The sequence below is a fragment of the Galeopterus variegatus genome, unplaced genomic scaffold (assembly GCF_000696425.1).
Source record: "Galeopterus variegatus unplaced genomic scaffold, G_variegatus-3.0.2 Scaffold4972, whole genome shotgun sequence".
In the NCBI taxonomy this organism is placed as follows: domain Eukaryota; kingdom Metazoa; phylum Chordata; class Mammalia; order Dermoptera; family Cynocephalidae; genus Galeopterus; species Galeopterus variegatus.
In genome coordinates, this window is record NW_007731083.1 from 94,364 (window position 1) to 112,055 (window position 17,692).

The 17,692-nt window shown below is 37.3% G+C and overlaps 1 protein-coding gene across 1 annotated transcript in view; it reads left to right on the forward strand.

Moving 5' to 3' along the window:
- Positions 1–17,692, forward strand: part of MARCH6 (membrane-associated ring finger (C3HC4) 6, E3 ubiquitin protein ligase) — an 83,478-nt gene that overhangs the window by 8,199 nt on the left and 57,587 nt on the right. The window contains exons 3-4 of the mRNA XM_008588697.1: positions 15,711–15,807; positions 16,587–16,660. Coding sequence (XP_008586919.1) covers positions 15,711–15,807; positions 16,587–16,660 — 171 coding nt within the window. The remainder of the gene's footprint in view (positions 1–15,710; positions 15,808–16,586; positions 16,661–17,692) is intronic.

The window sequence follows — 17,692 nt, forward strand, 5'->3', positions numbered from 1 at the left end:
CGTCTGGGCGGCTGGTGGCCCAGCCGGCGTGGCCTCCCCGCCCCCACCTTCCCCCCCGTCCCCGGAGGAGGGGGCCGCTGTCGTGGCGGCTCGCGGTACGGGGGCGCTTTCCACACCCTTCCCCCACTCGGTTTTGTCTTCCTTTATGTCTTCTCCCTATTGCTCGACAGGCCCTACTCGCTCGCCACAAAACTTCTTTGTTGACTTTGAAACTTCGCGAAAAATACCCCGCCAGGTGACGTCCGAGTGCAGTGGACTGACCCTTGTTAAAAAGCCTTGCCCTGTGCTTGCCTGCCTGAAGAATTTGTTTACTAAAGCGGAGAGAAAGGCCCGAGGAGATTAGGCTGAAGACGGAGGCTGTGTTGATTTCTTTTGTTTCGGTGCAGTTTATGTTGTTTTAATCCCTGACACCCATCAGGAAGGTTCTGTTTGTTCTGTTTGGTGACTGTGTGTGTTTTGGGGTATGGTTGTTTTGAACAAACTGACCCTTGTGAATGGAATACGTAAGATATAAACATTCGCACCTCATGAGTATCGAAATGCATTTGCTTACCTACTGAAGGTAGTGGGTTATTATTAAGCGGTGTTGTCTTTTTAGAGTCTAAAATGATTTAGTGAGTCTGTAGAGGAAATAACTAAATTATCTTGCTCTTGATGTTCTGGTTATCAATGCAGATAGTTTTATGCTTTGTGTATATTTATGTGGGGATAAGGGTCTTCCACCTTATGGATTGCGGTTTTGGCAGTTTTAAATTAAAATGAATCATGGAGCACTGTCATGGAGTGAAATAATGAGTGATAAAAACTTTGATATTATCTCTGTAATAAGTTGATAAAACTTAATTTATCGCTTTTTAAAGAAGTCTTTCCTTAGTAAAAACCTCAACTGTATGTAATGACATGTGGCACTTGTATGCACAAAGCATACTCAGTACGTTCACATTTGATCTTCATAACAACAGCCCTGTGGAGTAGGTAGGTCTTACTGTCTTTTATAGATGTGGAAATTTAAGCTTAGTCGTTTTAATAGCTTGTCCAAGGTTCAGGCACGTAGTAAGAGACAGATTTGAACCTAGGTATTTTGATTGCAAGTAATTTCCCTTTCATTATGCACCCGTTGTATTATATACAGTGAGTGAAGCTAATTGCCACTGGAGATTCCTTTGGAAAAATAGTAAAGTGAAACTGCCGAAAGTTAGGAATCACATTCTTTTTGAATGTTATTTAGAAATTACATGTGGCAGGTGGTTCTTCTGTATAGCTTTCCATCTACCTAGATTTAACAATTTTTTTGGATCCAAGTTTTAATGAATAAATCTAGTAAGGCATGTATTTATTTAACACTTGATATGTATCAGCATATTGTATTAAATTTCCATTATTTGGGCCTGGGTAGTTTACATTTATGGTGAGACAGTAGTCAGTGGTAATTAAAGAATTGCAAAATCTCAAAGTGGATCATGAAAGAAATATTTTCAGTGTACTTCTAGTGCTTCAGCATATTTTTTCCCTTATAAAATTATAATGGGGTAAGGTATATATGATATTTATTTATTTACTTGAACACTGTTACCTTTTAAAGTAACTAACATTTACTGAGGACAGGATGTGCAGTATGTACTTTACTAAACACTTTGTATACATCATATTTAATTCTCTCAACATTTTTAGGTAGGCAGTATCCCCATTTTACAGATAAGGAAACAGATAAGGTTAGTATAATTAAGTTGCCCAAGGTCACATAGGTAGTTAATGGCAGAGGCAAGATTCAAACTCGTGTCTGTCAGTCTGCATACTTAAATTAGATAGTTATAGGTGTATACCAATGTCCATTGTTGAAATAATTTATTTTCGTCACTTCCTTTATAGGATGAATCACTTATATAATTTCATGAAACCTTATTTTACATTTGTTTTATGAAAGTATTAGTCATGAAATGAAAGTGGATTTTAATACTTCTCATACCTACTTTTGAAAAATTCCTAGTTATAATAAGTCTTCTGAAATTTTCACAGTCAATTGAAATTTAACTTAAAATAACACTGGAAGGAAAGAGAAAGTTACGGAGGACTTCATGATAAAAATGATGAAGTGAAGATGCCAAAAAGCTTTTAAACAACTGTTCTATTTGTTAAATCAGTTATTATAGATTATTTCTTAAATTAAAAAACTATCTTTGCAGGAGACTTGGAAAATATGGCTACACATAAAATTAAAGTTAAAATATCTTTTAATCCTGTTACCCACTGTTGAAAACACTGATAATGTTGTGGTTTACTTTTTTTTTTTTAATTTTAATATTCTGAGCAAAGAGATTCAGAATGCTTCTAAAATACCAACCAACCAGTGCAAACAGTGTAACTCTTCCTTCCTTTTTAAAAATAGCATGTTGCTTTCCTTTAATGGTATCATATATGATATTGTAATGCTGAGAATGTTTTGTATTTGTAGTAAACAATACCGAATTCTATGATTTTGGCCTTTCATAATAAGCGTTTGCCAGATTTTAAAGATCTCTAAAGTGTTTGGTAGATTAAATTATATTTTTGTAAAATCAGGAGGTTTATAATTTGTTCTCATAATACAGGGATGGATGAATCATTCTTATTGTTTGTATGTAGTTTGTATGAGTGCATATGTGTTATATAAACTGTTATCCATGATCAGATCTTTAAACGTTAGAGCTGGAGGGGCCTTAGACATTTCAGCCTCATTTTATTGGTTAAGATACTGCAATGCACTGAAATTTTTTAGTTTCAGGAAAAAAGATCTGTCCTTTGCTCAAGGATACTTTTTTTTTTTTAAGGAAAAGCACTGCAATACTGCAATAGATATTGCAAGCAAGTATTGATGTATGAGGCTCTCATAGAGATGTTATTAAACATTTTACCTTAGTGAAATGCTCATATTTCAGTCCAGTAATACATACAGCTGATTTTTTTTTCATTTTGATGAATTACTGCTTACACTAGCAGAATGTAATGCAAAAATCTTATTAGTAATTTTTAGATGGGTTACCAAAGCAGTTGTTCCTTATGCTTTATGTAGCATTCATTTTAAAGGTGTGAAGCTGAAGTGTATTGCAATTGGTCATGTTCTATGTCCCCTATGGCAAAAACTTTAAGGTAACTCAAATGTAGAAGAAATGAGGAAGTTGTCAGAATCAGACAGCTAGTTGCTCTCTTTCTAGAACCACATGGTCTTTCATCTCTGCTTCCAGACATGTCTGTTTCATTCTTCTTACTACAGATCAACTTTCATTGCTTTGGCATGCTTGTGTCCAAGCATACATGCATTTATTTGACAAATGTTTATTGAGCACCTGTTATGAACCAGGCACTATTTTATGTACTTGGACCAGTCAGGGAACAAAATAGAGAAAAATCCCTTCTTGCATAGATAGGGCTTACATTCTAGTTGTTAAATTGGTAGGGGAGGAAGGGAAGACAGAAAATAAACATGTAATAAATTATATGGCATAAGTAGGAGGTTTCAAGTGCTGTGGAGAACAGTAAATTGGGAGGGAGTAAAGAGTGCCAGAATATAAGGGCAGGGGGTTGCAGTTTTAAATATGTCAGTAAAAGAAGGCCTCCTGAGAAGTAGCAGAAGAGGAGTTAGCCATGCAGATGCGCAGTCCAGGCTGATAGAATATAGCCAATGTGAAGTCTGTAAAGCAGGTGCATGCCTAGAATGTTCAAGAAATAAGCAGGAGAGCAGTGTAGTTGTAATGGAGTGAATTGAATTGGGGGAAGAGTAAGTATATGAGGTCAGAGAGATCATGGGGTCAGTGGGGAATGTAGAGGGGTAGTGCACATGTAGGACTTCCATTGACTTTTATTTTAGTGAGACAGGGAGCTATGGGAGGGTTTTGAGCAGAGGTGAGGCATAATTATCATGCCATTTTGTTAGTAGCTACTGATTGACTCTTAAACCCAAATTTCTGGGAGCTAGAATCTAATTGGCCCATCTTGGGTCAGGTGCCTACCCTTGATCCAAGAAGGTGGGAGGTAGTGGGAAAGGTAATGTAAGAACAAAAGTCATGACTGGCTGTGTCCATTCTTGAGCTGGGCAGACATCCCAAAAGATATCTGCTATGTTGTTGACCTGGAATGCTTCTAGGCCGAAATGCTGTGAGTGATTAATGCTGGGCTACCTGGGTATCCTCTTCCATACATCTACTTCCAGTTTCTTCCAGACCAGGCTTATTTTAGTGGGTTTTACTTCTCTCCTATAAGGTCATGCAGATCACTTATTTTTAGTATAATACAGGTAGGAAAGAGTTCTTAAAAGGGAACAGGAAATAAGAACGCCCCCCAAGGGAAAACTTATTAATTCAGACTATATTTTAGAATGCTATTGCAGTGGGCTAGGCAAGATATTACGGGAGCCTAAGGCAGTGGGAATGGAAAGAATGGGAAAGAAGAAACAGATCAGGCTAGAATTAATAGAATATAGTAATTGGTGAAGTAATTAAGATGGGGAGGTGGAGTTAAAAATAGTTGATTTCTAGAGTAGTTTCATCAGCCAGGAATGGGAAGAGATAAGTTCAGTTTTGAATATTGTTTTAGTTTGCAAGGCCTGCCATAACAAAGTATCACATACTGGTTGCTTAAACAGAAACTTACTTTCTCACAGTTCTGAAGGCTTGAAGTCCTGTGCAGGGTGTTGGCAGTGTTGGTTTCTTCTGAGACCTCTTTCCTTGGTTGGTAGATGGTTTTCTTCTTGTGTCTTCTCTGTGTGTGTCTATATCCTAATCTCTTCTTATAAGGACACCAGTCATTTTGGGTTAGGGCCCACTCTAAGGACCCCATTTTAACTTGATCACCTCTTTAAAGATCCTGTCTCCAAGTACAGTCACATTCTGAGGTACTGGAGGTTAGGGCTTTAACATACAGATTTTTAGTTGTCCCTCCCTACCCCCCAGTTCAGACCATAACAGGCATGATGAGTTCTTGAAGGCTTGAAAGATACTGAAGCATTTCCATAAACTTATTTCTTATAACTTAACTTCATAATACCCTTTTTACTTTTCTTTCTCTCCTCTTCCCAACTCCCACCTGATGGTATATTCTTTAAAGACAGAATCAAGTCAATAAAGTTTTATGTACACACAATAAAATTTACCCTAAAAAGCATGCTGTTCTGTTAACACGTTTGAGATAGAACTGGAGAGTTTGTGTCTTTATTTCTTCTCAATTTATCAACTATTGAATACCTACCATGTACCTAGAACTAGTGCCAAAAATGTTTCCATCATAAATTTCATTTCTTCCATTCTCAGAAATTGCAAAATGCCTAAAGGTACTTCTATTGAACGGAACCATTTGGAGACCATTGATGTGGAGCAGTGGTTCTCATAGCTTGGTCTCAGAGCCCCTTTACACTCTTAAAATTGAGGATCCAAGGGACTTTTGTTTATATGGGTTGTATATAAGATATTTACCATATTGGAAATGAAAAATGAACTTTAAAAATTAGAATATTTAAAATAACAATAAACTCAATACATTTTTAAAAAAATTTATGATGAGTATACTTTCCAAGACAAAAATCTTTAGTGAGAAGAGTAGTCGTTTTAAATTTTTACAAGTCTCTTTTATGTCTGGGTTATTAGAAGACAATTGAATTCTCATCTCTGCCTTTGCAATCACTCTGTTGCATATTCTTTGGTTAAAGTATATGAAAACTTCGCTTCACATAGATACATGGTTTGAAAAAGAGTATTTTCAGATAGTTTTGTATGTTCTTTGCTATTATGCCAAAACTTAACAAATAGTTTCTTAATCAGCGTTGTAACTAAAAACATGTCAATCAGCTTTTGAAATTTTAGTCAACTTTTAAATTAAAATCCATCCATTTGATGTTGTGGAATAGAGTCTAAAAATAGACCCACATCTACTGGACAATTGATTTTTGACAAAAGTGCAAAAGCAATTACATGGAAAAAGTAATTTTTCAATAAATGATGCTGGAAAAATTGAATATTCATTGGTAAAACATGAACTTTCAGCCACAGCTTATGCCATAATCCAAAGTTAACTCAAGGGGATGTTAGACCTAACTGACAAACCCAAACTACGAAACTTCTAGGAGAAAATATAAGAGAAATTCTTTGTGATCTTGTGTTAGGCCAGGATTTCTTAGGATGACACCAAAAGCATGGTCCATAAAGAAGAAATTGATAAATTCGATGGCATCAAAATTGAGAACATCCACTGTTTGAAAGACACTGTTAAGAGAATGAATATGGGCCACAGAAAATGTTTGCAAAACATCTGATAAAGGACTTAGTATATTAAAAACTCTGAAAACTCAGCAATAAGAAACAACCCAGCTTAAAAAATGGCCCAAAGACACTTTACCAAAGAATACTTATACATGCACCTGACTATTAAGCATATGAAAAGATGCTAAGTATCATTAGTGATTATGAGATACTACTTCACACCCACTAGGGTGGCTGTAATCAAAAGGGGCAGATAATAAGTGTTGGTGAGACTTGTGGAGAAATTGAAACCTTTATCCCCTGTGGGAATGTAAAATGGTGCAGCTGATTTGATAGTTCCTCAAAAAGGCAAACTGGGTAACCATATGACCCAGCAATTCCATATCTAAGTATATACCCAAGAGAATTCGAAATATATGTTCATACAAAAACCATACATGGATGTTGATAGTGGCATTATTTATAATAGCCGAACAGTAGAAACAATCTAATGTCCATCAGCTGATGAGTGGATAGATGTAGCCTATCCATAAAATGGAATATTATTCAGCAATACAAAGGATGAAGTACTAATACATGGTACAGCTTGGATGAACCTCATAAACTTGCTAACTGAAAGAAGCTAGTCTTGAAAGACCACGTTTTATATGGTCCAGTTTGTATGAAATGTCCAGAATAGACAAATCTGTATAGAGATAAAGTAGTGGTTGCCTGGGACTGAGGAAAGCGATGGAAGAGTGACTGCTGATAGTTATGGGATTTCTTTTGGGGATGATGAAGATGTTCTAAAAGTGGATTATGGTGATGGTTGCACAACTCTGAATATACTCAAAACCACTGAATTGCATACTTTAAATTGGTGAACTTTATGGTCTGAATAAAACTGTTAAAAAATTAAAACTACTATGAGATATCACTACATGACTTTTTACAGTGGCTAAAATAATAATATAGAGATTGGCCATGCTAAACCTTGGTGAGGATGTGGAGCAACTGGAATTTCCATTTTGGTTTCTGGTGGTAATGTAAAGTGGTACACCACTTTTACAAGGGAGTAAAAATCAATCCTCCAGGGTACAGGCGAGCCAGAGTTGATGGTTGGGCATGAGGATGGAGTTGGGATACCACTGTGTGTTACCTGTGCATGTCCCGAAGTGTGCTGGGTTCTCATCAGTAGGGCTGAGGGAAGGCGGTCATTAAAACAAACCTCTTGAATGTCCCTCCAGCACCCTCTACTGACAGAGCTTAACTGAAAAAAAAAAAAGTGCTTAAAAGAGTTCATTCTCTTATCACTGAACATGATTGAAGAAGGAATTTGGAACTGAAAGGAGATATGTTGATAACTGGCACACTCCTGCTAAAACTGTTGGAGCTGTTACCTGTGCTGCTGATGCTCGAAGTTGCCTACGGCTTCGGGAAGAAGCACCGCAGTGACTTTTCTAACTACTGCAGGAGTCTGCAGTAACTGCAATTAGCTGACACTGCTGGTTTTTAGAGCCAGAAGTAGAAAATGGTTTCCCTCCTCCTTCTGATCTCACAGAAGTGCTTCTCATTGACCGAATCTAACTCAAGCCTAGTCAGCAAGGAGGCCAGAAAATGTAGTTTTCAGGCTTCCGGGAACAACAGTACAGGTGGATTGTTAATTTACTAATGATTATAATTTGTAGACATAAGAAAAATAACTAAACTTTGGGATACATAGAGATTGGAATTTTTAAACTGCATTTGTGAGACCTACTTCCAAAATCCACATTTTTTTAATGTTTACTTTCACAGTCAAAAAGGAAATGTTTTTTGTAAAATTTGAGCAGTTAAAAATTTTTTTTCCTTGTAGTTGTAAAAGTTAAAGTGGAACACTAGACACTTTGGGAGAAGAAATCAACCAATTTCCAGTAGAGGGACCTCCTATGCTATACCTGATCAATTCTCAAACCTGTCAAGGTAATCAAAAACAAGGAAAATCAGAGAAATTGCCAGACCCTGAGGCATGTATTTAGTTGGGCCGCTTCATTGCAGGCACTTAGGATACATTACTGAACTGGATTGTTGGCTAGAAAAACTCTGAAGGGATGGGCCAGACCTAAAGCTGGTGCTGACTTCCACAGCAGGCTCCAGTTTGACAGCCTCCTCTCACTGGTTGTTTCCCTTCCCTCTCATCTCCTGGGTCATCTCCTTACCTAGTCACTAAGTATTTGAAGTTCATCACTTAAAAAAACTATTATTTATTGAGTCAAGCACTCTTCTAGTAACTTTAAAAGGTGTGTTTGTGTGAAGATATTAGATATTCAAATAAAGCAACAAAAATTCCAAAAGGATTAAATAGAAGAAATTTGTCTTTGGAAGCCAGGAAGAGCTTTGCTTAATTTCTAATTAAGTTTGTGTTCATAAGATTAAGATGCATTGATATCAACTTTGGCTTCAGCAGGATTGTGATTTTGTTGCATATAGGTCTGATGGGAATGTTAATCCTCCACAGAACCTACTCCATGATTTAATTTTCAGTATAGGACTTAGGCTAGATATTTTGTAGACTTCACTCTGTAGCCTTGGCCTTGTTATTGTCTTGAGGTTTCCGGTGCTGGGATTGGTCCTAGTATGCAAAACAGGTTATTCATTCTTTGAGTTTCTGTGTTGGTAGTAGTCATGCTTGCTTCACGTTTTTGCAAAGCTGCTAAGGTCCCATATAAGATAGAATAGGCTGTTAGGTTGAAGTCACAAATCACTCCCAAACCTCAGCAACTTAAAGCAACAAAAGGTTATCTTCTCACTAACCAATGGGCATAAGGGGGATGTGCTCCTGCTAATTGTAGTCACTCAGAGACCCAGATTGATGGAAGCTCCGTCCCTTACCACATGCTTTCACAACCATTGAGACAGGAAAATGCAATACGATGAATTGTGTTCATTAGCCCCAGACGTCTACTGAGAAGGGATATACATCCCTGTAGCTCATATTTCATTGACCAAAGCAAATGACATTGTCCATGCCTAATTTCAGAGGTAACAACAAATTGCAGTTCTACCATATGCCTGGGCAGAGGAAAAACAGAAATATTTGGTGAACAGTGCTGATGATTTCCACAGTTCGTAACAATATTAATTTCTACTTGGTTGGATGAAACAAATGTGCTCATTGGGATAAATTTCAATCTACAACTTCATTAGACCACATTTTAGAGAGGGAAGAATAATTTTTTTTTCATGTCTTTACTTTTTCTCATTTGCTTTTTTCCTCAGACGTCTATTTAGACACTCCTGTAGAAGGTCTTTCCTTTTTATTTTTTAAAGTATGATTTCAATGATACTTTACCTTATTTACAGTAAAATTTACCTTATTTAGTATTTGTTTTGACAAATGCATGTAGCTAGCACAGTCGAGGTATAAAATAGTTCCATTACCCTCCAAAATATCCTTGTACTGTTTTATAGTCAACCCACTCCCCTCCCACAGCCCCTGGCAACCGCTGATCTTTTTCTGTCCCTATAGTTTTGCCTTTTCCAGAATGTCATATATGGAATCATACAGTACGTAGCCTTTCGAATCTGGGTTCTTTAACCTTAATATAATGCTTTTGAGATATTTCCACATTGTTGCATATGTCAGTAATTTATTCCTTTTTTATTGCTTAGTATTCCTTTTGTTAGGGGTATACCATAGTTTATCCATTACCCAGTTGTGGAATTTCCAGTTTGGGTGAATTATGAATGAAACTGTTATAACATACTCACATAGGTTTTTGTGTGAACATAAATTTTCATTTTACTGGGTTGAATACCTATGAGTACGATTGCTGGGTCGTATGGTAAGAGTTTTTTTTTTTTTTTTTTCTTTTGCCAACTTCATAGGTAAGTAGTAGTATCTTACTGTAATTTTTTAAAAATATTTTTATTGTAAAATACACATAACAAAGTTTAGTATTTTAATGATTTTTAAGTGTACAATTCAGTGGCATTAGGTATAGTCACATTGTTGTACAACCATCCCCTTCTTTTTTTTTTTTTTTTTTTGTCTTTTTTCCGTGTCCGGCAACGGATCGCAACCCTCAGTGTTGCCCCCGTACCGGACCGGGGACCGGGAACGGGATCGCAAGCCTCGGCGTTGCTCCCGCGCCTCGCTCAGCCAGTGAGCGGGAGCCGGTCTGTATGTGGGATCCGAACCCTCGGACGGGAGCGCAGCCGCGCTTCCCAAGCGGCGCACTATCCAGTGCGCCACCGGGCCGGCTCCCAACCATCCCCTTCTTATTGTGATTTTAAGTTGCAAGTCCCTAATGACTTGAAAAATTTTTCATTTATATTCTTCCTTTGGTGAAGTATGTATTCAAATGTTCTGCTAATTTTTTTGACTGTTTTCTTATTACTGTTAAGACCCCAACTAGTAAACTGGACAAAGAACTTGAACAGATAATTCACAAAGAAAGAGAACTTGGTAAAATGTGTGGAAATATCCAGCTTGGCTAGTAATAAAACTACTTTTTAATTAGCTGCTGTACCTACCTAGTTAGTTATTTTTCATTCTTATATTCGGTAATATAATGTGTTTTACTAGAGGGAACAGTCTGCTGTGCAAATAGAATATAATAAAGTTGTAGCAGATAATAAGGATACATAGAATATTAACATTATGAAAAAATAAAACATTTGAAATAACTTGATTGCATGATGAGGGTAGTTGGGGAGGAAGTATGATAAAGTCAAAAGGAGTGCTCTTGGAATTGGGAGTTAATTTTTAATCTTCATTTCCTACTTCATACTTCAGTCTTCATACTTGGGTCTCAGTAACTGAAATAGAATTAGCTAATCTAAGGTTTCCAGCCGGTTTTCTGATAGTGTGACAATTCAGTAATATCCCAGATCTGTTGCATACTGCTTTCTACTTAGTACTGTATGGCCTTTGATGTGTTACCTTATCCTATCCCTTTCAACTTCAGTTTTCCAAACTGTAAGTTTGGTATTGGCAGGATTAAATGAAATAATGCATTCAGAGTGTTTGGAGCAATGTCTAGATGGTAGGCACCAAATAAAGGGTAGCTCTTGCTATCATCACAGTTAAAAATTTTGTGCTTTTTAAATACTTTTTTCTTTGAGGGAATGGTTACTGTTTTTAATTGCCTTCATTAAAGGTCCTTAGTACATTATACCAAGAAGGAATTAAAAGACACTCAAGATAAAATACCAGTTAATTACTTAAGATTAATTTTGAGAATTAAAAAAACATCAATTTAAATTTATTTTGAAGAATACCATGATGGAGCAGAAAATTAATTTTCATTTCCCTTATCTTCCTTTTTCTCCTAAGACCCAATTAAAGGGGGCTAAAACCCCACAACAACTTGAAGATCTTTATTTTTTTTTAATTATGTCTGTATAATATTGTTAATGGAAATATTGCTAGGTGAAATAAGTGGTCATTCTAGTAGTTTTATAAAATATATTTTGACTTAAAAGCCTATAGCAATATAGAAAGCGTATTAAACCATTCATTAGAAGTTTTTATACTTCATTATACAGTTGACTACAGATGGAAATAGGTAAAAGGAAGATATTTTTTTATGGAACCTGATTAGAACAGACTTTAATTTCTTTTTAATTGACACATAATTGTACATATTTATAGGGTACAGTGTGATATTTTGATACATATATACAATGTGTAATGATCAAATCTGATCAGTCAACGTATTCATCACTCCAGACATGTCTCATTTCTTTGTGTTGGGCACATTCAAAATTTTCTCTTCTAGGTAATTGAAAGTATACAATAAATTGTTGTTAATTATAGTCACCCTAGGGTGCTAAAGAACATTAGATCTTATTCCTACCTTCTATCTGTAACTTTGTATCCATTAACCAATCTCTCACTGTCCCTTCTCCCCCAAGGGAAGATTGTTAAGAGTTAATAATTGCTGCTTGGAAATAGTGTTATGTTAGAATTCCCTTTAGAATATTTTCTTTCCCACCAGAGATCTAGTCTGTCATTGTTTTCATATAATCAAGACTACTTACAGTAACAAATGCATTACTGCACTTTTTCTTCCTCTTGAAGAACAATTTTGGGAATATTTATTAATTCATTTAAAAATAACAGTATCACACCCATTATGTGTTAAAATAAATCCCATTTTTTTTCACAAATATAACTATATATTCCAAACCCCCAAATCGTGAGGAGTGGATTTGTTTTATATTTGCAAATCTCTTTAATGTCTAGTTTAACTGGAAGCAGCTGGAATTTTTTATCTGTGGCTGCGTTCAGTCTATTGTCTTACGTGGTTTCTAGAAAACACCACTGTAAACTGGCAAGACAATGAGTAAAAAAGATGTCTGAGTGTTACTAGGAAAATAGTTTTGACCTTGCATTCTCTCTGAGTGAAGTACTCTGGTCTCCAGGGATCTTAGTTCTCTATTCTAGACCCTGGGGCTTGATTTTAGATTTGTTGTGTTTGTTTAGTATTGTGTTTGTTGCTTTGTCATTTGGAAGGATGGGAGTCTTCTGAAAATCAATGTTCTGTCTAATATGTGTGTGTGTGTCTGTGTCCCCCAAGTGGAGATCCTGTGTCTCTGTCCCCCCTCCAGTCTTTTTCCACCACTTGGATGCTGGTTATTCCCTTGGAGGGAGTGGGTGAGCGTTCCTGGGAGTTGACTGCTGCCTTGGTCCATGCCACGGTCCCTGCCACAGCTTTCTCAGGCCACCGGGGGCTGGGTCACCTAGGTGGGGGTGGTCTGCATTGTGGGTTGAGCCCACCAAGCAACCAGCCGGCCTCATCCACATGGATATTGCTCCTCCTGTTGTTCTTGCATCTAGTTGGTAGTGATGCACCAATAGAGCTGTGTATCCTTGCCCCACCTTGGTCCATATTCAATGGCTGACCAATCACCGTGTTCTTGGAGGGTGATGTGATGATCCTCATTCATGTGAGCGTGGCTGTGTCCATGTTGCCTCCTTCTACCCCATTTCCCATTCATGGGACATCCTTTCCCATGCTGTTGCTGCTGTGCCCTACTCCTTACTTCTGCAGCTGCCTGAGGGCTGGCTGGGAGATGGGACCCTATGTCTGACACCTACTGATCCTCATTCACACCCACTGTGCCTGGTAGATCCTATGCTAGCACATGCCTGTCTCAAAAGTTAATCCATAGGCATCTAAGTACTCAGTACAGTGATGATATAAATGGCGTTGGGCTAGCTTTCAGCTCCTACCTGGATAACCAGTAATTTTAGAGTTAAACTACACCCACAGTGCCAGTGGCTCTGGTGATTCAAGATAACTTACATCAGTCGCATGCCCCCCATAGCCCCATTACCTTTAGGTGGCGTTCGCAATACCTACCGTGATAACCACGGTGACCAGGAATTGTGGTGATGGAGAATCTGGGTTCATTTCTGCAGAGGAAGCCTGATAAGCTAGTACTCCATCCAAGGAACGCAGCACGCGAGCAAATTACCCTCTCCCAACCTGGGAGGGCAGCGATGAAAACCACACAGGATTCCTTTGAGGCCCTATAATTGGAATGAGTCCACTTTAAATCCTTTAAGAAGGATCCATTGCAGGGCAGGTGAGGTGCTGGCAGCCATGCTAATCCCAGCTTCAATGCCACATGTTGAATTTGCTTCAGTTAAAACACTTGTACTGTACTTGGATCTTAGGTGCTGTGAGTCCACTGGTAGGGAGTCTCCACCCCCTGCCTCTCAGCACCCTCAGTGCTGTTAGCTGAATTTCCCTGGGGCTGAAGTGTGCGCTTGTAGAAAACTAGTGTTCAAAGTGGATGTGGGCTGCCTGGACGCTGTTGCTGGGAATCATGGAATGGGAGTGCGGTTCTATTTTGTTTGTGTTGGAACTTTGCAGAGGCTGATTAATGTGACGATCAGGACATTAGTATTGTACCACTGGAGTTCAAATCTTGGACCGGTGTAAGACGGAACAGAGTGAAAGCTTTTGCAAGGATATTTTCGTTAATCAAAGATGAAGGTGAAAGGGGCTGGTTTCAAGGGATTCAGATTCCATGTAGTTCTGACCATAAACTATGGCGATGCTTGCCACAGTGTTATACCCATGACCCACTGGTGGCTTCTGGGAAACGGAAGTCCCTTGGGTGGTCCTTAGGGGGAGGGTCTGGTTCCAAAACTGAAACTGAGAGGCAGCAGCAGTGGAGGCCGTGCTTGATTTGACTCCACACGGGCAACCTTTTCTGGCTTCAATGTGAACAGAATTGGCCTATTGATAGCTCTTCCATAGGTAGGAGTGAATGGCTTTTCTGCTTTGATGGAATGACTTGTCTGGTTAATTGATAATCTGGGAGACGAGTGTGCAAACTGTTCAGGTAACCCTCAGTGCTTGGTATCCCTCAACTTCAACAAGTGGCATTCAGCCACCTGAGATTGAGCAGCCACAAGCCTGTGATGCTCTTAATTGTCCAGGATTGCTCACCACACTGTTCTTGTGTGCACCCTAATCCAACTGGTGCCAGAGACCCGTTAAATCCGTCAGTGATGGGTATTGAGATCCCAACCTTTCCCATTAATGAGGAATTCCTTGTAAGAGAGCAGGTCAAAAGCGTGTGTTAAATGCGTGCCCTTTGTGCATTCTGCCCGTAGCCCCTAGGATTGGCCATTTGGGATCGGCAAGTGGTCTTGACTGAGAGCTGAGAAAAAATGATCTGAATGCAAGTGGTAAGCATGTTTCCGCACGTGGACCTGTGAAGTAGCTTTAAGGAGCTAGCAAGCAGAAAAGATCAGTTGCAGTTCCTCCCCTGTACTGCATCATCTGCCACTCTAGGCGGAAGGACAGACAGATGTGCGGGTAGGGCTGCTTGGTGCTGGAGCTAAGAGGTGAGCTGTGGTCCTCTGGCCGGGGAATCCTCAGCCCTGGGCTCCCATTGCATCTGCTTACGGTGGTCTCTGGCTCACCTCTCTCTGTCCTGGCACCTCGTGGTATTAGGGTGCCCCCTCTGAACCCTAATCATGTGTGTATATGCATGTGTTTCTGTCTCTTGCTCTTGTAGGGCGAGGTGTCTACTGTGCTGGCCCACTGCTGTTAGTTTAAGTCCTTACGTGTGTTTCTATAGAGTTTAAACTGTTAGGACTGGACTTAATTAGGACTTTAAACTGTTCAAGTGTTAGGACTGGAATTGAAAACCATTAGGGCACTAATGGTAACCCGATCTTGCATATTTCTGTTCTGTATTATGGGAGAATGCAGTTTTAATAAAACCAACTGTTTCTGTTATTTTCAGCTTTTCTTTATTTACATAGCTCTCATACAAAGAAACAACTCATTTTTTAGTTCATCATTTAGGAAATTTTTTTCTTTCAGATATACACTTGAATATCACCTTAATCACAATTTTCAGTTCTTTGTGCTGCTGATTAATATTTTGACAAGTGATCAATTTTTGCTTTAACACACAATATTTTAGTCTTTTGTGGTATTTTATTTTTTAAAAATGTATAACCAAAGGGGATTTTTTTTTTTTTTTTGTTAACAGACATATGTAGGGTGTGTCGGTCTGAAGGAACACCTGAGAAACCTCTGTATCATCCCTGTGTATGTACTGGCAGTATTAAGTTTATCCATCAAGAATGGTAAGTCATGCTTTTAGAAAATTCTAAGTTTGAGTTTTAGTTTTGTCTTCTATGCAGTAAGAGGGATCATTTCAATGGACTTTCTCTATAGAGAGAGTTGTAAAAATTCAAAAATTTGGAAAAGAAGTTACCCATAGTTCTTAATACCATTCCTGTTATTTTGATATATTGTCTTCCAGGTGCACATGAGTATGCTTTTGTTTTTTTCTGCCATGGAGAGCTTATTTTTTCCATTCAAAGTGTTATGGCTTTCTAGTTTTGCTTGGCATAATAATAGCTTACATTTATGAAGTACTTTGTCAAGAACTGTTCTCAGTGCTTTATACATTTTAACTCATTTAATGTTTAGAGAAAACTGTGAGGCGGAGTATTCTTATTATGTAGATGAGGAAACTGAGGCATAGAAAGGTTAAATAACTTGTTCTAAGCCACACAGGCTGTTTCAGACCTAGCTACAAGGTACTGATATTATTAGACCAGTAGTAGAAATGATGATGGTGCTTGGAGATTCTTTCATATTCATTTAGGTTTGAGGAGATTACCATTTAGATTAATTGAACCTTTTAAATAGTAGAAATACATATTGTTTTTATCTTTACCTGTTGTAGTTTTATACTCTTAGGCAGTCTTAAAAAGTTAAGAATATTCTAAATTTAAAATGGTCAAAATTGTAAAAGTTCTGTGATATGTAAAATTTTGATAAAAATCAAATATTAGTTTGCAGTGAAACAATGTTTATTTGTTGTAAACGCTGTGCTTATGAATGTTTGTAATTACAGCTTAGTTCAGTGGCTGAAACACAGTCGAAAAGAATACTGTGAATTATGCAAGCACAGATTTGCTTTCACACCAAGTAAGTTCTTTGGAAGTTTTCACTGCATTTTTTGGTCATCACTGGCAATGTAAAGGTGTTTAGGCAGTTTTAAAGCAACTGTTTTCAATTTGTCTTTGATAGTAATAGAAAGTATTGCTATTCTATTTAGGAAAATAATTTTTAAAGCTGTATATCATATTTTAATACACACGTACGTGTGTATGTTTGAGATTTAATTTATAGGTGTCTTTCTTTTCATTATAGAAAAGTTCAAACATATACAAAAGTACAGTTAGTCCACATGTATCCATCACTCAGTTTCAACTCGTATCCTATCTTGTTTTGCCTATGCTTTCAATTCTCTACCTCTCCATTTTTTTATGTTTACTTTTATTTTTTTCTCCATCCTTTTAAAAACAATATTTATAATTTTGTGTGTACATATTTTAGTATGTGTCACTAAAATGTAAGTTTTTTTTTTTTTGTAAGCGTAACTATTATGCCATTATCCACCTAGAAAAAAAAATGATGCCTTGATTTCAAGTTTTCAGTATTCTTCAAGTTTGGAGTATCTTTTGAGTTAAAATTGTGTAAGTTAGAATAATAACAATAAAGACTAAGTTTTAAATCACCTTTTTTAATGAGACTAACTTTTCAGGCTCAATGTTTTGTGAGCCTCTAGTAATATTTTACAGATCTTTAAAATTTTAATTATAATTCCTGTTCTTACTGATTAATATTTAATATTATTAGTCATAAGTAAGTAGGGGACTATACTGGAAAATTATTAAAAATTTGAAGCATAATTTTTCATTCTGGATTCCCAGTACATTGCCCTCCCCCTAGAGCGTTTTTGTGTTTTAGTTTGGTTTTTTTAAAAAAGCGTCTCGAGTTGCTCAGTTTAAATGCTTTAAATTAGTGTTAGTTTTACTTTGTTTTTATTTGATGAGTATAAATGATTTTTACTTTTGGAGTTTTATATATTCATTGTCTTCAAAAAATGACAGTTCTCTTATTTTGTAGTCTTTGATTTTCTGTAGCACATTAAAGCTTAACAGCTTGTTAAGGTTT